This window comes from Oenanthe melanoleuca, chromosome 3, assembly GCF_029582105.1.
Source record: "Oenanthe melanoleuca isolate GR-GAL-2019-014 chromosome 3, OMel1.0, whole genome shotgun sequence".
NCBI lineage: Eukaryota > Metazoa > Chordata > Aves > Passeriformes > Muscicapidae > Oenanthe > Oenanthe melanoleuca.
The window spans coordinates 66345598-66367173 of record NC_079336.1 but is presented as its reverse complement, the minus strand read 5'-3'; the positions used below and the strand labels follow the sequence as shown (position 1 = coordinate 66367173).

General features: G+C 38.8%; 1 protein-coding gene and 1 long non-coding RNA gene across 3 annotated transcripts; one reads left to right on the top strand and one right to left on the bottom strand.

Annotated features, from left to right (window-relative positions):
* The first annotated feature begins 879 nt into the window (after positions 1–879).
* EDARADD (EDAR associated via death domain) lies at positions 880–17327 on the top strand. 2 transcript variants are annotated; one of them, XM_056487411.1, is made up of 6 exons: positions 880–993; positions 5197–5255; positions 6474–6513; positions 9096–9184; positions 11970–12015; positions 14418–17327. In XM_056487411.1, the coding sequence occupies exons 1-6, from the start codon at positions 963–965 to the stop codon at positions 14792–14794; spliced, it is 642 nt and encodes a 213-aa protein (XP_056343386.1). In that variant the 5' UTR covers positions 880–962; the 3' UTR covers positions 14795–17327. The 2 variants fall into 2 exon arrangements, with proteins under 2 accessions (XP_056343386.1, XP_056343385.1); XM_056487410.1 differs by having other exon boundaries at positions 887–993; positions 5194–5255.
* Positions 16374–17957, bottom strand: LOC130251059 (uncharacterized). Its single transcript, XR_008840089.1, has 2 exons — positions 17873–17957; positions 16374–17819 (listed from the first exon to the last, which is right to left on the bottom strand). It is a non-coding gene; the product is annotated as an uncharacterized LOC130251059 (long non-coding RNA).
* Positions 17958–21576: the final 3619 nt, after the last annotated feature.

The following is a 21576-nucleotide window of genomic DNA, read 5'->3' as shown; positions in this document are numbered from 1 at the left end:
AATAATCTATGGAAAATCACTCAATTTTAATGCTTAATGGATCAAAGTCTACTTTTAGTTATGCCAGTGTAAGCTAGTTGGCTGAATTGGAATTCTCTCCGTGTAACAGAACAGAATCTGTCTGTAAATTCACCTCTTTAATAAATAAGCCAAGTTGCTCACAAAGGTGATCTTAATAATGGCAAATTCAGTTATGCCAGCTTCTTTTGCTTTTATTGAACACTAAATAGCAATACATAATATTTCTTATTTAGAGGGTATTTTAATGCACCCATTTAAGAAGACGGTATTACTTTACATCAACACTGTGAGAGAATTTGCCAGAGATGACAGCGGGGTTCCAAAGCAATTAGATTCAAAGCAATTAGCAAAGATTTGACTTCGTCATGGTATCCAATGTGCCTGTAGTATAAGAGGAGAATTTTACATATCTGTGAGAAACCAGTGTAGTTTATGATCGTAGCTCTGCAGTACTTGCGTTTGTAAACTCCGTCCGTACATGTTGAGCCACCTGCAGATGCACCTTAAGCCCTAATGGAGACCGCCTTTCTCTGTCGAAGGCGGTGACTGACGCTCGTAAATGTCCGCAAGAACAGGAGAGCGAGCGCTTGATTTCATGTTGCTGAAGTAACTCACTTTCAGATCCGAACTAGCACCCTTGAGAAGCGCTATGAGCACCCCGTGTCCGTGGTCTCGGCCAAACAGCGTTTCCCTCCGGGGAGCAGCTCCCGCACGGAGGGCTGAACCCGCTGTATCCGCTGGGAAGTGCGGGCTCCCGGCGGACGCGCTTTCTGCCGCGGCGGGCGTCGCGCCCGGGCCGGCCATGGGTGGGACCGACCCGCCTGGCTCCGTCGCTGCCGGGAGCGCCCTACCTGCGGCGGGGCGGCGCAGGAAGGGGGCGGCGCGGCGGGGCGGCGGTTCCGGGCACGTCGCGTTCCTCGCCCCGGGACCCGCCGCGCCCCATGGCCGCTCCGCAGGACCCGCTGCCCCCAGGTGAGGCTGGCGCCGCGGGGAGCCGGGCGGGCGGGAGGGAAGGGGTGCCCCGAGGGGCCCCCGGAGTCCGGGACAGGCGATGCGCGGGGTGCGGCCCGCGGCGCCCATCCCGGCCGGGCAGACCCGGGGCCGCGGCTCCTGGGAGCCAGGTAAGGAGCGCAGCCCCGGCCGGGCTGGAAAGAGTTTTTAACTTGCTCCCTTCCCCCTCCGCACACGCCAGTTAAGTACGGTAATAATTTATCATGTGCTCTGCTGATGTGATTTAGTGTAACTTGTCTTGTCAAGCCTGCTCCAGTATTTAGCGTCTAAGTTAGTTTGCGCTAGTTAGCAGCATGTTCAAAATTCCTTTTTAAAAGACGTTTTCTTAGAAGCCCAGAGCTCGTGTGACTACGAAGTCCACACGCATTAACTTACATAGTAAATGGTAATGGTGCAAATTACTTTTAAGCACCTCACCTCTGGTGTGCCAACATCACAGATTTTTCCCTACCTATCTGCTCAGACGGGGACAAAGTTTTGAGTAGTTAACAGTAAACAAAAATGAACAAGTGCTTACGGACTTGGGCTTTTCAGAGTACTGAATATTCTAGTATAGTTTGCCATGTCTTCTCCTCCTGTTCAAATCTGTAACCAATGTGCCTCTGGTCAAAGCAACATTTTTTATTTAGGTTTAATCAAAGTGTTCATTTCTATGAGCACTCTAGTTTTAGAGTGATTACTTGTTTAAGTTGTGATTACTTAAATTGTCCTAAGTTAAATTATTAATGTGTATGCCCAGCCTTGGTGTGGAAAAGGTCTTAGGTGAATGGTTGAACTATGTAACTGCAGCCGACCTTAGGTGCATTACTCACTGCTATTGGTGTCAAGATTGTGTTGCAGAGAAAAACTGTAAAAGAGGGGAATGCTGTCTCTGCTATTTAGTGCTTTGTGACCCTCCTCCTGCTTAAACATCAAAATGCTGAGGTCTCTAAAACTCACTTTCAGACTTCCTTCCAATGCAAGAGTGCAAAGCAGAAATACTGTTGCACTGGTAGGTGCAGAGCATTGCATTCCCATTATAGTAGCAATATTGAACAGAGAGAAAAAGAGGCATTGGTACAAGTCTGCTGCTCTTCTTGCAGACTGGTCATATTGGGTGGGCCCTGGCAGAGCTGTGGCAGCTGCTGAGCAGTGTGCAGGTGCGTGGCAGAAATGAACCTCAGGAGCAACCACTGAACCTCATTTATATATGTCTGAGTCCATGTGCACATGCTGATTTATGTCTCAGTGGCTCCCTGCAGAAGTGTGGGGAAGTAAATGTGGTCCAGTGTCTGTATCCTGTCCGGGCGAGTACGCTGGTAGAGATTTTGTGAGGGATCCCAGGTAATGTTGTCATGAAGCTGTCTGTCAAAGTAATCATGCAACCAGTCAGTCAGATGATTCCCTCAGTTCCTGTTGGCCTTTCAGCATGCAAAACTGTGGATGGTTTACATCTGAAATAAACAGAGAACTTTCCTCTGTACTGGTTAGTGCACCTGTGTCCAGCTCTATGACATGAGCTGTGGAATGTTGGGGCAGATGCATGTGGGAAAGAGCGAAAGGACATTCAAATGCCTTATTCACAATAAAATACTAGGTCTGTGGTTTTCAGATTATCTGCCTACTATGAGTAGTCAACAAGACCCTGGTGAATCGTCTGCAGCTTAATATATGGAGTCTTTAATCTTAGGTGCAAATTTTCATACACATACGTGCCACTTATAAAAAAAAAAACAACCAAAACTGGGGACTTGGTAGTGCTCTGCAACCTCAACAAAACAAGGGAAATTACTATTCTTCATAAAGAACTATTAAATAAATGGAAGCAATTGAGGTATAGGAAATGAAATACTGTTTTAAAATACTTTTTAGAATGGATGCTAAGCAAGAAAAATGCAGATTCCCATGACGGTTTTTATATGTGAGACCTAGAAAGCAGGAGTGAGAGGTACTACCCTTGTACCCCATCACCTCTTGTGGAGAAACCCTTGGGTCTGTTAAGTCCTTGTTTCAAAGCCTGTATTCTCTGAGCTTCTCCAGTTTTTTCAGTGCTTCCCTCTGGATTGTGGAAAGTAAGTTACTAGTGTCAGAATGTACCTTGGTGGTGTGGTGGAGATGTAACAGAGAGTAGGGGACAGAGCCCTTACCATAGCTACAGTAGCCAGTGAGGTTTACCAAGGCATGGATGCCCTGTGAGGTCTGCCTTCATCTGCCTCAAGGCTTCTCTTACATGAGAAAAATAAAGTTCTGGGGATCGTTTTGTTTTTTTGGCTGGTTGCTTTGTTTTTGGTTTTTTTTGTTTTGTTTGTTTCATTTTGTTTTGTTTTTTAATTCATCTAAGAATCTGTAAGGAGTAGCTGAAAGGCCTCCAGAATAAACCAACAATAAGGTGCATGCTTTGCCACTGGCTTTGAGTGGAACAAGAGTGAGACTAGGGATGCCTAGGCTGTTCTTCTTCCCTACAGCCTTTCTTTGGCTCCCAGTGCCTCTTTGTTCTTCAGCTTTCCTTTATTGGGTGGGCTTCTCTTTGCCCAGTTTCTCTGCAGCTTTCCACTGCAGTTCCCACTAGGAGCCTCTGTTTTTGGCCCTACTCTCAAACAATGTCTTATGCCAGCTTATTATATTTTCTCATGTTCCAGTGACTCTCAACTTCTCTGTATTTGAGAGTTTGTGCTAACTGTTGATATCAGGACAGGTTTTATCCAGAACATTTTGTTAATACCATGTTTCTGGAGCAGAGATTTCATATTTACCAAAAAATACATGTGACAAAAACTTGGGGGGTTTGTTTATTTGTTTTCCTCTTCTGCATATGGCTTCCTAATTTGCAGTGTGAACAATGCTCAACTGCAATTTCATAGGCCCCTGCCTTCTTAAAATATTCAGTGTGCAAAGATTGTGCTCAGCCACCTGCCTGGACAACTCCTGTGGATTTCCTGGGGGCTCTGGCTTTACCTGGACTCTCAGGGACACCCAGGAACTGCTGCAGGTGGAGTGCCTCGCAGAAGCAGAAGGGAGAACAACTCTGTCCCACTGCTGCCACCGTTTTTATTTTTAGTTAGTTTATTTATTTATTTATTGTGCTGTCTTGCATTGGTCGGTGCTTCAGCTTGTTCTGTTGTATTGAGCGGATTTGCAGGAGTGGATCCCCAAACAAGCAACTATGCTAAATTTGAGCTGGTTAGAATGATGTCTGTGTAACTTCTGTTCTGTTTTGGGACTCAGTGTTTATAAGGTGTGCTTTGCATTTAATTGCTATGGCTCTGTTCTCTACTGGTTTTTATATTCCAAAGGAGGTAATCACCAAATTACTGATTACAGTTCTGTCTTACTGCTTGCAGCTGAAAACTTAATGTATACTTGTAGTAAGTGATTTTTAGAGTAAGAGTGACAAGAATGAAGATCTTACCACATAATTTAAAATGTTTTTCAAATTTTAAAATTTTTTATACTTATCAACAGAAGAGAGTGCTGAAAAATATGGCAGGATGATGATAAATTACAGGAGCAGTTTTATGAATCTTGACTTCTGTATGAGATTTATATAGGATTCTCTGTGCACTTGTGGTCAGTATCCCACTAATATTTGTCAATTTAGCTATTGATGCAGAGGGGTTTACATTTCATGATTCACCTGCAGGTACTTTGAAGATTTTTTTTATTCTCTTGATATGAATGTAGTTGAATTTTACTGTTTTATTGTATACAAATAATTAATATTTTGCTTGAATATTTTTCAATTAGTATTTTCAATTTTTTATTGTAATCTGGTGTTTCTTATAGTATTAATTTTTGTTGTAGTGGGTATGTTCATTTCCTGTTTGAATTATTTCTTTGAGGGAAAAAATTAAATGCTGTGAATAGGAGAACAGAACTTAGCTTTTAGAAAATTTACTGAATTTTATTATTTATTTCTGACATGTTTTGTGATTTTTTTTTTTCATTAAAGATAGTTTAGGATTTTAATTGCAGTCTGTCTTTTGTTGGGTGTCTTTATTACATGTAGTTTCTCATCTCTGTGCTAGTAGTTCTGATGTTTTCCAGTTTGTCATGTTGTCTTGTGAAGTATGACATAATGCATGTAATGGCTGCATAGTTGTGTTTTAGCTTGGTCAGACAAAGAAGCAAAATATGAACTGGCAGAAATACTTTTATGCAGTGATAAAGTTTTCTCTTTTCCAGCAGATCATGCAGCAAAAGAGCCAGTGGAGGATACGGATCCAAGCACTCTTTCCTTAACAATGGTATGTGTTTCTGGTCTAGTGCAGTTGAAATCATTGTAGCTCTCTATGGTTATGTAATGCCACAGTGAGGAAAAACATTCAAGGATGCTAACTCAAACTCTGAGTTTATATACAAGATCTTGCTTATCTGTATGACTGCACAAGCAAAGTTTAATTTGCTAACCTGTGCAGTCAAAGTATAAATAAAAATGCTAACAGGTGCATCAGCTGAACTGGATGGTATTATCAGTGGAGCTGTCCATGGGATAACCTCCAAAGGCTGTGGCAGTGCCATCTCTTTAAAAAAGCCCCAACAGCTGAGAAAAATTGATGTTGACGTTCTTCTCTCTACACAGTTTGGACGGATTAAAAATCCCACCTAGGGCTGAAAATTTCAACAGTACTAAACTATTATTACTTCCTGTAGCTGATTTGAAGGGATGGAAAGGTAGGATCCAAGAGCAGCGATGCCTTGGGCAGGCCCGGCTGAGCCGCAGGAGGGACCGAGCTGCGCCCTCTGGTGCTCGCTGGCACATGAGCCCCGCTTGTGTCGGGATCTCAACCATCCCAGGCTCCTGCCCAGGTGGGGGTGGAAGTGATACGAAATTCTGTGAAAACTTTTTAAAATGTGGCTTTCTGTAAAAGCCACACCTACTTTCATGTAAGGGCGAGGGCCATAGGGAAGGAGGTAAATTTCAGATATTGTAATAAGGTATGTTATGCCTGGGAATCAGTAGCTTTCTCCTTAAACTCAGTAATAATAGTTTCCTATTGCATCTTAATCAGCTATGTAAGTTTAGAGCAGAATGGGGAAATATTTCTTTTTTTTAATGCAGTAACATTTTATTAAAAGCTTAATCTGCTAAAAGAATTTGCAGTCATGTCTGTTCCTCCTGGCATGCATTGCCTTTTCAGGATTATCTTGCTAGTTCAGTACGAAATTTCTTTCCTAAACTTTTTCTTTCCTTTTTCACCAAAAATAGCTTTAAAAATACTGTAGCGAAACAGCAATCTCTATTACTTCTTCATGTGCTAATCAGCAGGGTTAATAATATTTCAGTTCCCACAAAAGAGTGTTGATGTATCTGATGATGAACAGATCAACTAGTAGCAACTTGAGATACAACTATAATTATGCACTTACAAAAATACATAAAGAAAGAGTATATAAATACTCTTTCCCCATCACAATTACACTCAGAATAGCAAACATTTGTGTTTCTTGCCTTTTTGTGACAGACTGAAAAATATCCTGTCCAAGACACAGGAGTACCTAAAGGTAAGTATTGTGAATTCTGTCTATTCAGAATCATTGATCTGTGCTGCCATCTGCAATAAAAACAATGATGTTACCCAACAGATTGAAATATTCATACTTTTTGCTAGACTTTTATATTTTAAATGTAATGCCCTCTTTATTTTTAAGGCCAGTTTGGTATGTATATCTAACTTTTGAAATCTCCTTCCCAAGTTTAGTTTTGATCTAAACGTTACTCTAAAAATACCATCATAAGACCTGGGTTCTCGATCTGAAAGGAAAATACCGTGGTGCCATTGAAAGACAGGGTTCAGACAACAGATGGTAGAGACATCATAATGTTAGATGGTGACTTTGAAGGGGCTATCAGTGCCTTCATGGTGTAGAAATACAATCAAGAAATACTTTTCAGGTCTTTTGCCTCTGACTGCATTCCCAGTCAGCTCTTTGTGCCATCTTGTATCTTCAGCAGGTATTAATACAGTCTACTGGGGAGCTTACTATTAGGTCCACTCTGCACAATTTCCTGTCTCTCCTTGCTGAAAATAGAGTGAGGAAGTGCACGTTCTTAAGAAAAATACATGGATTACACAGTGTGACTATCCTTCTTATGTTTCCTTGACATGTGGGTTTTTTGCTGTCAGCCCAGGCTTTGCCATTGACTTTTGTCCAGAGAATGCACTGGCAGGGGCATGGTTGAGGAGCACTCTGCAGATAGAGTGTTTCCCATCCTGTCTTGCACAGCAGATCTGCAGTGGGACTGATACAGGAAACCAGGCTTGTCACAATGGAAACTTCTGCTAAGGAGGGGGCGCTGTATACCACTGGGGTTAAAGAAAAGTTGGAGATTATTCAGGGGCTTGAAAAAGATAAACAGAGGAAATGAGCACTCTTCAGAAGTGTTGGTTTTTAATTTCACCTGTGACATTAGATCCTCCTCAAAATTAATTAGATAGATTCTGAATTTCAAGATTTTCAGTGTTGTTTGTAATCCAAAATTGCATATTTCAAGTGCACCTGATTTAAAAAGGAAAGCTAATGCATAAGTAAAAACATCAGCACTTTCTGTAAAAAGGAAGTGCACTTGGTTTATATTTGATTTTCATTTTTTGCTTCTGCTTACTAAGTGTAAAAGGATGTAATTACTAATATAGCTTGACATTTTCTCTATGAAGTTGAATGTGACACAAATACCTCTTAGTAATTTGTTAATTTCTGTGAATTTAATTCTTTCTTTGAGAATGGCTTTCCATAGTTATTTCTATTAAAAATACAAACTTAGAAGTATGAGTCTGTCAACAAAATATTGTAACAGATGTGCTAGTCTGATTCTGTATATCACACAATTATGATTGTTTCAAATTTAATGTTTGAAGAGACAAGTACAATGGCAAGAGGGACTGTCTGTTGCTTTTATTGGTCAGTTAATTAATTGGCCATTTTGGAGCCATAGCTTATTAAAGTTCTTGGCACCCTTTACAGATAATGAAATAAAATGGAGTTAAGGGAACTTTTTTATATTGTAGAGGTCGCCTCAGTGTTTATTGTGATTTGATAGTAATTCTATTTCCACTCAAATATAGAACAAATTTCACACATACTATTTCCACAGTTTTGATACTCATGCTTCATTTTCAGACAGACTTTGTTTTATTTTGGGGTTTTTTTGTTGTTGTCTCTGGACCTACAGTCATAAATAATAATGATGATCCTCTACTAAATATTGACATTACTGGGGATGAAATATCTTTCAGCAGTCTTATAAAACCACAAAAAGGGGAGAATAATGATTTTTAGTTTTCTTTTTCTTGGAAGTGTAAGGATGATCTTTGATTCAGATCAGTTTTCTGAGTGAGTTAAGAAAATACTGCTTCTTTTTGTTATGTAATGATTCATAAAGATAATAGAGGTTCTTCAATGAGATCTTGCCACTAAACAAACAACGAATGGAAACATACCAGTGCTATGAATGTATTCACTCCCCTGGAGCATTCTTTTGTGTAAAAACATGTAGAATATAACCCTTTTTAAGGGTACTGGGGAATGCTGTGCTTTTCAGTAGACTCCCAGGGCTGTTGATAAACACACTTTGAAATGGATTATTTCAGTGCTTCAGCAAATTCCTATGTAGTAGAAATCAGCAGGATGAGTCCAGTTCATTAAGGGGCAGAAAAAAAGATAAATATCCAGGACTTATTTTAACTGTCATTTTAAGTGTGATGAGAAAAGCAAAACAAAAATTAGGGTGACTTGTGACATCTTCAGTCTACTTGGTTGTATTGGTTCAGTTAATATTCTGTAGTCAGCTTTCTGAAAGAACAACATGACTCTTGCTTTAAAAATAGTGCGATGTTTGTTTAGAAAACAGCTGCTACTCTAATCTCTGCAAGGATTATATTTCTTCTCACAGTCACGCTCTGCATGATTGTTACAGAGTCTGCTGATTTAACATTTTGGGCTTTTAATCTAGCAATTCCCAGTGTTTGATGATGATATGGAGTTAAATTTTGTATATTAGACATCTATACTATAATTTATGTTTATAGTCTTACTATTTAAATTTGTGTGTGAGTGGAAGACTAGTGTTTCACACTCTGCCATAGATGAGGAATACCTAACAGATCAAGTTACTTTGGAAATTGCATCTGTGAACATCAAGACCCTTACGTCGGATTCTGGCCTAATCCAACAGGTAAGAAAAATTATACTTGAATGTGAACTAAGTTACTGCTGTTAATTAGGATGATAACAAATAAGTATATTTTCAGACTATATCTGAAGAGCACAAAATTATCCAGTAAAACAGACCAGAAATTTGTTTTCTTTTCAAGAGTTCAATGAAGGGAGCTTTTGTGGAGAAGAACAAAAAATGTGATTATTTTATCATTAACATGTACTTTTTAGTTTAAAAAGGTTTAGATCAATGTAAACATGTTCTGAAGAAGAGCCAGCAAAGAGTTAAAGCTTTGTCATGCATGCTGTCCCTTCAGTGAAAATATTTCCTGGTAAAAATAAAGCCAGGCAGAGAAGAGGTGAAGAAGTAAGGAATCCTAGATTTTGCCCTTAGGGAGGCATTATACTGTTTTACTTTGATTTCGAGACACTGCTCTTCCCGTAGTTGAAACACTGTCCAATTTTTGTGAAATCTTACATTGCCATAGTAAGGGCAGTGCTGAGTGACTCCCATGCTCCATGGTTATCATCTTTCAAGTGAATGTTATTTGCTGAATTTCAAATTGATTCTCTTTGGGTTGAGCAGAAAACTTGGAGAAGAGAAATGAATGAGCATTTTCCAGCAAGATGAAGAATTAAAAGGAGTTCCTAATGCCAGAGTCCCAGCTGAATTCCATCAGAAACAAACATGTATGCATTTCACAGATGATGGAGGTAACTGTTCCTTCCCATCATCAAGAAGAGAGCACTTATTGGCAGCTTAGAATCACTGTGAAGATAATTCAGTGTATTAGGGTGGTTCCACAGAGCTGGAAAACTTTCTGCTTACCTTCAGACTGTACATAAGTTTATGGCTTTGATTAGACCTGTAGAGGATGATTGGATCTTCATTGTGGGCAAAAAAATATTCTTGCTTAATGCCTTCATTTCCCTGGCAGTAAAGCTACATTGTCTTATTGCAATTACATTACAAGAAAGTGATCTTGAATAAACCTGAGTGCATCTGACTTGATAAATTGGATAATGAATGATCAGTAAAAATATGAATTTTGAAAAGAGATGTATGGCACAGGTAAGTATTGCTGCTTTTCTCTGTACTTTTTGCAGTACTACCCACTCTTATATTTTATGCCTCATAGGGCATGTATAATGACATAAGGTCACTTGGGCATTGGTTTTCACAATAAGGTTTGAACTTTAATGAATTGATAAAGTCTGGGAAATGAAGGTCAGGATAGCAGTAAAGTGAACAGTATCTGCCTTTTTTATTTTTATTTTTTTTTATTTTTAAATTTGCTTTTTTTTTAAATTTCTGGCGAGGCTGAGCTGCCTTGGGAAGTTCCTCATTCTCCCCAAGGAGTTACCCTTCTGGGAATTTGCTCCTTGAGGCTCAGTAGTAAAATTTTGCCTTTTTAAGGAATTTGTGGGAGTGGAGACAATCACTATAATCAAGAACTTCAGGTTTAATTTTTTTTAACTTTGGTGCTTACATATTGCCATGAATGCCGAGTTTGTGTTTAAAAAGTGCTGTCCAGATAAAGCTGTTGTGGTAGAAAAGTAAACTACTAGAAGATAATGGCAGGGCTTACTCACTTGCAATTGGCATGGGCAGTGTTAGATCTCTCTTGAGCAGAGAGCAGACATTTTGATGTTGCATGTGTGGTCTTGCAGTTTTCATGGAGTCAAGAAATACTAAAAACAGTATGCAAATTTTTTCTTTCTTAACAAAGTCTGTAAATATTTTGGAGAGATTTCACCTTCTTTATAATTAGATGGTGAATGTATGCAAGTTCACCACAGCAACTGAAACTGCCTCTATTCTATTTTTAGTGGATTTCTTAGTAAAGAAGATGTAGCAGGTAGGACTAGAGTATCTTATTACACTAAATTGTTACCCATATATTGACTTTTGTTTGTATGCGCAACCTGCAAAATTAAGAGGCCTGCTATTACACTTTTGGAAGAATGACACAGTACAAAAAGATCAACAATACTTCATTGCAGCCATCTAAGGGGAAAATCCCCTTCTACTTTCATCTTTAAATCCTCAACAGAAGAAAGCTATTTCACCGGGCTCACACCTGCACCCTAAAGTAAGGGCAGCTGCAGTTTACCCACAGTTCTACAATCAAGGGCTGTCCTTCCAGTTTTTAGAGGTTGCTAAGTAGTAGAATTTAAATGTTACAACGTGTGTTACACTCAGGCTGCTAAGTAATCTCATTATGTTTAATTAGCAGACGAAACACCATTGAGGGAATGTTATCTTCAAATAGGAGGAGTGTTAGATATGAGCCACAAAAATGTTCATGTCTACCTGTTGTCTATAAAAGCTTCCTATGTTTGTAAAGAAGTTTGTAAAAAAAAATTCTCCACTTTGCCTAGAGCAACAAAACAGTCCCTTAGTGCTGCTTGTTACAGGCAAAATTATAAGTTTTTACATTGCAAAACATTTAAAAAATCTTTTTAATCAAACTATATGAATTGTTAAATAACTTTTGGGTGTTTAAGAGAGTTAGTCAAAGGATGCAATGCTATAGCATATCATTAATAAAATTGCTGTCATTCAGTTCGTACAACCAACAGGGCAGTTTTATCTGCAAAAGCATGGAAATGCTGCCTGAAAAGACTGCAGATTTTTAACAATTCCTCAAAACTATATGTATATTCCCTGTATAAACTGAATTTACAAGTAGCTTGGGATTTTTTTAAGTAATCTCCTGCCAGCTGTAAATTAGTCAAATACTTATTCTAGTGTTCAATTACATTCTTTTATTTTGACTTTATATTTATTTTCTGCTTTGTAGCCAGAAGACAAAGACACACAAAACCATACTGACAAATCACTTTCAGGTAATATGTCACCTTTATTGTTCTCCGTATTTTATTCCTAGGTTTTATTTGAAAGTGCTTTTTTAAAAACTATTTGTCAGAACAAAGAGCTGCCTGGATAATTAGTGCTTATGGAGCTCATTTCATTTACAGCTTCCCCTTTGTTTTAAGAGGATGGTGATCAATGATGCAGACCATACAAAATATGCAAGTTGGGCTTTCCAAATACATTTAGTACCTCTGCCTTTGGAAGTGATGTGTAAATATCTGTCAGGAGAGAGCAGAAGCTGGCAGTAGGCTGTGAGTGCATATCCCATTGTTGTGTGAGTTCTGCTGGGGAGGGGTGTGTGTTTATGATATACAGTTCTCTTAGTCTAACAGTAAGAAACTGAGTAAAGAAGCTTGTCCTATCAGGTAGCATTAGGGTCCTGCAATTAGCTGGGTAGCTTGTCAGCGTCTAGCATAGGGGCACCTTAGAAAAGCAGGATTCTTTATGATGCTTTTGATAGTCTTCCAGATGGTATAGCACAAGAAGCAGGTTGGTTTAGTTTTGTTTACTTATATGTGTGCCCTTTTACAGAGGTGTTTTCTTTACCTCTTCTTCCCTGTTTCTATTGGAGGACAGAACTTACCTGGCAACCCTGCCAGAGTAAATAAGATGGAATTCAGATAGGGTGCTCTCCTTCCCTCTAAGCTCAGCCAGAATTTGATTGGATTATATTCATTTTGCCTTGTTTGTATTAGTAAAAGTTGGTATGAATGAAACAAGAAAGTTTTGTTACTTCAGCAAGAGTTTAGGGTTCACAAGAACAGAAGAGTTAACATATTCTCCTTTGGAGAACAGCTGCAAGCCTGTGGAATACCTGTGAGCTAAGATGTCACCAGAAATGTTTTCCTGAACAGGGAATCTAAGCATTTGTATGAAGTTGTGTCTGCAACAGTGTTATTGCTGCACGTCCTAACTTGTTGAAAACTTCAGAAGTTGTCCTTGGCCTGCTAAAAAAGCAATCTGATGAGCAATGTTACAAAATTAACAATAGTCGTTCTTTCTTTAAAAATAAAATACAACATGCATGCAGACATTATATTCTGGATTTTTCACACAATTTGACAATAATTACTGAAAAGAAATAATTGATGTTAAAAAAGGAGCCACAAAATCCCACAAACAAAGAGCCTTAACAGGTGCTGTTGTCCTTATGAGTAGGTGGCACTAACTACCAGATTTGTCCTTTGCCAGAGATACAGTTCAGGCCTCTGATACAGCACTTGTAAATTGTGTGTCACTGTTTTCTGTTTTTTTTTTAAATCAATCTTTTGATTAATATCAGCTCCTTTTTCAAAGAGTTTGTCGGAACTAGGACTAGCTACTTCCCTATTTCAAGGTATACAGTGAGGCTGGAGCACAGAAACTTTAGGAAAAGCTAGGCTGTGTCCGTTATCTACTGTTTGGAGATACCACATTCTCCCTGCTTTCAAAAAGGAGCATGGAGAGTTAAGGACATATCTGCAGCCAAAATGCTTAGACCATGTCTTGCACTGTTGCAGTGTGAAAGGACTTAATGTTAGAGTTTGACTAGACGTATGACACAAACTGGTTTCTACATAGTTTAAGGGGTATTAATATATAGTATAGTCTGATAGCACCACATTGTTCCCAGTTTTGGGAGACATACTGACTATGGTGTGTAGGAGATTTCCAAATGGCAATTTTCAGTATTTGATGCACATTTTAGAACATATCACCACCTCTTTCCAGCAACTTGGTATTTTTTTTTCTCACACATGGAGGATTATGCACTTTATTTCTTTTCATGATGTACATTTAAAATAGGCTTTGTTGGTAAAATAGGGACAGTTTTTATTGCATGAGCCCTTACAAAGCAAAGGAACGTATCTACTTTTTCATTGTGTGAAAATACTAGATGTTATTTGTGTTTGGATCTGTCAGCAGAGATTCTCCTGGTGCATGTATTTCATGTTATTATAAAGACAGCAGCAAAGAAATGCAAAACCTTTTCCTTCATTCTACAGCGAAGGTACACAAGATGCATGGAATGCACACATAATCCTGTTGGTGATGTAAGTGGTCATCATGGCAGATTCAAGGAAGTGACATTGTTCCAAAACCACTGCATTGAATCCTATGTCTTTTCTGTAAAAGTATAAATATAGTATTTTCAAAATTACTGTCTTTTAGATTAAAGCCACTTTTGATTAGAGTGTAGTGAAGTGAGAAGTTTTAGAAAGCTGATTTCATGAGTTCTTCATGAGGAGAGGCATTGCATATCACTATTCCAATTTTTTCAGAAGCAATTCAAAGCAACATAATGCTCCTCAACCCTTTATGCTTTTAACTTTGTTTCTGGTGATACCACTGCAATAGATCCTAATTGCTTTCCATGTAATGGTCTTCACTGCAGATCTCAAGAAAACCTGCAAGGAAAATGTCACCTGCTCCTTGTGCTTATTCCGTGCACCAACCATCAGTGACATGCTCAATGATGAGGACTTGTTGTACACGGTGAGGCTAAAGCTGGATCCCTGCCATCCAACGGTGAAAAACTGGAGAAATTTAGCAAGCAAGTGGGGGATGACTTATGATGAATTGTGCTTCCTTGAACAAAAGCCCCAAAGTCCCACCTTGGAATTCTTGCTACGGAATAGTGACCGGACTGTGGAGCAGCTGATTGATCTCTGTAAATTTTATAAGAGAATTGATGTTGTGAAAGTGCTGCTGAAATGGGTGGAGGAGGAATGGCCCAAGAGAGGGAACAGAACTTACCAGAATGACTTCTAGTTCAAAGAAAGTTGTTAGTCTGTATGTGTTAAATGCTAGCTACCACTAATACACTGGAAGTTTCCCTTGCGAGAGAGAGAAAGCCTGTACTGAGGGTTTATATAGTGTGTGCGCTTTATCTACTGTATACACAAATATAAGCTTTATGCCCTCAGGGTTGCAAAGATAACCTTCCAAAAGTGGATGGAATCATCCAGGTCGTGTTCTTGAGTCTGCAAATACCTTCAGTTCCTTTGGTGCTGTTTACAGCCTTCCTAAACAGAAAGGGATTGAAAAGGCCAGACCACTTGTTTTACTGCAGCAGTTGTGAACCATATCAGTTATGTGCTGCTGCTATTGGGAAAGTCACAGTTAGAAGGCAAGCCTCTTGGCCTTACTGGTAGCCCTTCCACGTTTTGTATGTTCTTCCTAGTACAAGATGAGGTGGAATCTTTTTCATCCTTTTTAGTTGTTTTATAAGCTTTGTGACACTATTTTTGTCACAGGGACACCTCAGTGATCCAGGCAGCAGTTTGGATCTGAATGTTACAATTAACTGATTATTCAACATCGCATTTGAGCAAATTAAGTATCTTTTATGAACAAGAGTAGACATTAAACAATAATAGATGTTAAACAAAATAATTACTCACATGCTACTACGTCATAGGCCATATTTTTACTCTAAGAGGAAGTTATGCAATTCAGAGAACTTTTCAACACATAATTTTTTGGGGCCAAAAGAACCAATTAAAAGGTTCTGCACTTAAAATTACTTTCCAAAAATTTAAAGACAGTGTACACTCTGAGTGCATGTATCAAATCCCTCTCACTTTGCAGTGTGAGATGATGGCACCACAGGGTATTTTTAGTATTGACTGTAACTTCCCTTTTCACAGGCTGTGGTTTTCTTTATGGTCCTGTGGGTTGGCCTGCTTTCTGTCCCACACCAAGGCAGTTGCAGTCTTGTGTGAAACTAGCACTATATGTTGTTGATTAAAGCCACTCTAATGGAAAATGAACAGCTGAATTCACCTACATCCTAGGTGGATGGTTATTAAAGCACTTACAGTGGTTTAGATTGATTTTTTTTTTAAAGAATTTTGATAGTCTGAATTACACTGTTTACATTTTAAATGTTTCAGAATTGGCCTTTTTCCTACCATTCTTCTGACATCTCAGACAATGTAGTATGTACATAGGTGTATATACCAAAGCACTGGTCAAGATGTGGGGCAAAACTAGAATGGGATGCAGGTTTACTGTTTACTTTTCTCAAGTAGAAATAGCAAGAATTAGTAGCAAAGCTGAGGGAAGTCTAATGCTGTATGCTGAACTTCTTACTCTAAGAGATTGAAAAGGGACCTCTAGTAATACTTTACTGTAGATACTGAGTGATATGGTTACAGAGGAGGTAGAAGTAAAGACTAACATTTTCAATGTCAGGTACTTGTTCTGAGCTGACATAAAATTAACTTTATTTTAGTGACTTCAAGAAGATGAAAGTTTTGTTTCAGGATAAAGAAATTTACCTAAATTTGAGGTTTGAATTTTTAATTTTTTAGGAAAGACTGGAATTTTTAATGAATTTTTTTAACCATTCCTCAAAAAAAGCTGCTGATCCTTAAAACTCTAGTTTTCTAGCTGTATTTTAAGGAGGAAATTTTACTGCTCTGTGTTGTTGCAGTTCAGGTGTTTAATGGTTTTTAATGGTGGGGGTTTCCCAACAGATGTCTGTCAGCTTCTAGCTTTTGGCATTAATTTTCTGTCTTGAGTTAGATGCTCTAGATTCAGCTTTGGGGACCATTGCTGCTGCTTTCGGTTCCTACAGAGGCATCCACTGCCGATGTGCAAACAGCTCATAATGGAGTTGTCCAACATAATTCCCATACCTTGGGCTGACTGCATACATGATTTAGGATCATATGTCTGTGTGTTAAGTTGTTCTTCTGACTGGTGAGTGCTGGCATGTATGCACATAGCTTTTCCCTCCCATAACATGCCACAGTATATCTGTGTGGTATTATAATATGCTGTGCTTTGGTAGATCCAGACCAGCTAGGAGCTGGAATCCTCACCTAAGAATCAAAATGGGAATATGAAACAATGCAGTAACATTCCTGAATCAACATGTTCAACTGAAATCTACCCCTTTTCCTGATTTCTGGGTAAAACTTGTAAATTTTTGAAGAAGCTGTGGTTTTGTGAAGATGAATTTGATCCCTTGAAGCTCTTCAAAAGTCAATGTCAGATGCAAGAGTTCATGTTGAATGGAAATAAAGCTGCTTCTGAGAGTTCATAGGTGGATTCTGTATAAATTCAGCTATGAAGGTTGAAAATGTTAGCCTTAAACTTCACCATACACTGGATTACTCATTACTATACTTGAAATACTTTTTCCCCTCCTTTTATGGCATAAATGGAGATGTACACACTTTTTTTAGTTTTATATCTGTTTGCAAGATATTGGTTCTGAGTGTTCAATTTATTCTTATGCTTCTGTTATAATGTATACTATTTTTAGAAGAAATATAGTTGTCAATGTTTGACTTTATTGTATTTGTTTTTATTACAGCTAGGAAAACAGCTGTTTTTCTTCTCACCAGTCACCTTGGAATTGCTGAACTATCAATTAGTCATTCTGTTTAAAAAATTCCTTATACATTAAATTAATGATGTCTTAAAGCACTTATATTTGCAACACATACTGCTGTTGAAGAAAGGAAGATGCATTTTTTAAATCTTTTTCACATGAAAAATGAGTTAATTTTGATAAGATGATGAACAAAAATATTTATATAGAAACTTGTAGCTGAGTTACTGAATACTGAATATGAAACCTGTATGGAGTGAACTTTTCCTGAATTAATAACCAATCTGATACTGGACACTAAAAAGGCTCTACTAGGCTACCAGTTTTGTTCCATTATATCCTTTTATTCCTGTATAATACCTGCTCTCCCTTCAGGGATTTCCATATTTTGCCTGCTGTCTCTGCCTGCAGGATGATCAGTGGCCTTTGCCACCCATTTTAGCTTCTATGAAGCTAAACCTACTGTATTATTTCATTCCTGCAAGCTTATCTAAGATACAATGAACTTAATAGCTGTTCTTCAATGACAAAGTTATGGTGCTGTGCTCCAGGAGAACCTAGTTTTTCTGTGCAGACAACTATGGGGTATACCCAGCAAAATGATGACAGGGTCCAGTTGCCTTACTCTCTCCATGCACTTCACTTGGATCTGTGGAGAGGATGGGTTTGGGATTGTCCTTTGGAACCTGTCATAAAGGATAGGTATAGTCAGCATGGTCCCAGATGCTTGGTTGAAATAACTTGTACAGAAACTGTAAAGCAAAGGTTCTTCCTGAATCAATACTGAAAAATGGAGAGCTGCAGCTTGGCCTGGGCAGTGCTTTGTGCAAGAGACTGCATGTTTTTCACGGTCTCAAAAGGCCTCCCACAGTTCCAAGTCAAGCTGTCAACAAGAGGAAAGAAATGTAAATTGTGCCTTATGGTTCTTTAAGATAGGGTAGCACTCTTGACTTGTGGCCAGATATAGCTGGAAATTATTTGTCAGACAGCAGAATTCTTTAAACAAAGTCAAAGAAAGTGCATTTATAATAACTTAAAGAGCAGCCTACTTGTGCAATTTTTGCAGCAGATCATGTTCTTCTGTCCATGAAGGCAAAGCAATTAGTTATTCATAACTACTTTCAATATATCTATATATCTCGTACATTTTTAATTTTTGACTCAGTTTTGGACAGAAGGGCACAGCACCATTAAATGAGGACATGAGCTTGTTGCCTGTTTTGACAGAAAAGTGCTTTTCTTCCACACTTTTCATAGTCCCTGAGTTCAGCTAGTTGATTCCATGGATAGAGAAGGTATGGATCTACTGGTCAGACAGGCTGAATATCAGCAGCACTAAAAGAACTTACTTTGAGAGTCTGTAGTATTTGCCTGTATTTTGGCCAAGGACTGGCACTGACTCCATCTTACAAGAAACTGAATGCAAAGAGAAGTTGACAGCCTTGGGAAAGGGTTGCTGTGCCCTCTGTTAGGGGCAGAGGGGCAATTAAAGCTGGGCTTACTGACTAGCTTGATCTCTGTATTTTGCCTTTGTAAAACAGCGATTCTTGATTTCAAAGGCAGGTCACTTGAAGAAATGTATATTTGTATTGTGATAATGAGAGTTGCCTGAGATTCTTAAATGAGAAAGAGCAGCACAAGTAACTCGGATAATAAATGTGTTCTATGTACCTATGTACCATAAGGGATGGATACACAACTTTACACATTCATGTGAAACTGGTTATTCTTTTTTGATTATGAGTTTGCTTCAAAATTACCCAATACTTAATTTGGGAATGCTTTTTGCCTCAAAAAATAACTGAAGTTTCATGTTGTTGGTGACATAAAAAATAATTTACATAACTAAAAAGTTCCTTAACAGAAAGAGCCAGGATAAGAAAGGGGCACCCAAATCCTTACAGTGGTAAAAGTATCTTGAATCTAAGCTGAGAATTTATTTTTGTCTTTGCACCCAATCTATGTGAGCTTTCCCTACTTCATTCACAATCCCATGAACAGTTTTTTGGTTCTTAACTTACTTTTGCCTCTGCTTTCTCTGAAGCTGAGTTGTTGACTATCTCAAAGGTGTATTAAAAGCCTGATCCTCTCTAACCATCAGGAAACACCTACCATCTCGTGGTGAGAGGTGATACTACAGCCCTGGCCCTTCTCCCTTGAAAATGCAGGAGAGCTGAGGGCAGATGAACTCATCTGTAACTGCAGAGGCTCACCCGGGATATCCAAGAGCAACTGCAGTAAAGATGAAGGTGGAGTTCTAGGGATCTAGGGTTGGTCACAGTTTGGAGAACATTACACAGTCTTTACCTTTGCACAGATGTGTGACATTTCCTGGTTGTTATCTCCCTAGGTAGGCAGTGACTGAATTACTGTGTGCAGATTGTGACACAACTGCCTGTTGTGGTGGAGATGTGGCAAGGTGAGCAGACAGGGCAAGCACATGCATAGGTTTGCTCTCCTATCGCAATACAAATGAAGCAGTGATCCTGACTACTTGAAGGAACCTAGTGTGTCACTGATTTAAGAAAGAATGGGTGAGTATGTTTTAAGGGTTATATGGCCTATAATTGGCTTTCAAAAGGTCTAGTAACTTCTTGTTTGTTCTGTGGCCCTCATCTATCTATTCTGTATCTTGTTTGCTCTTATGCTTCTCTTCAATGTTTTGCTTTAAAAAGCGGGTAATGCAAAAAAAAAAAAAATAGAATACTTGTTAGTCCCTGAAGCAGTTGTAGCATTTTAATCTTTTGAATCCGTAAGCCCGTTTTAATAATCATGACTTTTTGTTTTGTTTGCTGTAATTTGCAAGCTTTAAACTGAAAACTGGAAGATCTGAATGACTGCTGAAACTAAATAGTGACATATCAAGGAGGAGTTATGGAAGGCCACTGGCTAAGTTGTAGCTAAGTAAAAGCTGAACCAGCTGGGCTGTCAGCTGACATTTAATGTTGGTGTACCAAGAGGTGGTGGTGACTCATGTCCTCTTTGAGTCTAAAGCCTTTCAAAGAAGCTAGGGGAATAATTTCTATCAGAAAATGTTGTAATGCGCAAACAGCTCCACTAAAACTACAGAAGACACAGCAATGTTAGTCTTTTGATACCATATGAAGTCCTTAAGCACAAAATGTCTGCTGACATTGCTGCAGCCTGGTGTGCTAGAGGCTTTACCCCTGTGGCCTGTAGTACTGTATAAACTAGGGAAAAATTAGTTATTCTGAACAACAATGTAAAAAAATCAGCTGGGAGTAACTTCAATGGGCACTAATGGAGACTAGTGTTTATTTGTGTCAAGTCTAGGGAATTCCATTATTGGTGGAAATTTTGTAATTGGAACTGTGCATAAAATACCAGGCCAAGTAAGTATGACTATGTGAGTTTTCACCTTGACTTTGGACCATGGCTTGCTACCCTGAGAAGCACAGGTTACAGGCTTGGCATCAAGGACAGGAGAGGCAGGTAAAATTTCTTAGGGGTAACAGGGTCCTTGATGACATGCTACCTTATGGCCAAGAATAGCTGCTATATTTGCTTCACCTGAAATTGGCTGCATCTGTCTTGACAAAGCACTTCCATTTTTCCAGCAAGCAAAATTCTGCTGGAACATGAGAAGTCTTTGCTGACAGGCTTACACATAGTCCCAGCAATGGTTGAGTGCACATCAAATTTAAAAGAAAATGACTGAATTAGGACTTGGACTATGGAAATAAGGGAAGACTTTGTTATTTGCTGTCAGGACTGCCATTAGTAAATGGTGCTAAAAATAGCAGTCACAAGAAATCAGCCAGAGAGTGACAGTCTGTGAATAAAGCAACAGCGGTGTTGCACAAAGCTGCTGAAGCTGCAACCCAACGGACTCAATGTCAATGCTACATCAGGTTTGGGAGCTGAAATAGGGACTTTCCTATTTCAAAAATTGCATGAACTACCTATGACTCAGCCTAAAATCATGTTAACCACCAAGCAGCTGTTCTGCTTCAGTAAGGAACTGGATAATTCAAATCACTGTATTTCCTTTGGATTATTTCTTCCCAAGAAGTAGTAAAGTAGTAAAACTTTATATTCTGTGGTTCTAGAAACACTTCCACTTATTGCTCTTCTTTCAGCATCACATTTTTTATTCCAACCTTTCAGCATATTTTTTGTCTTTGCTGTTTGACCTGAACTTTCAACCCTGCTTTGAGGTTGCAGTCTAATGCTGACAACTGAGTGTATT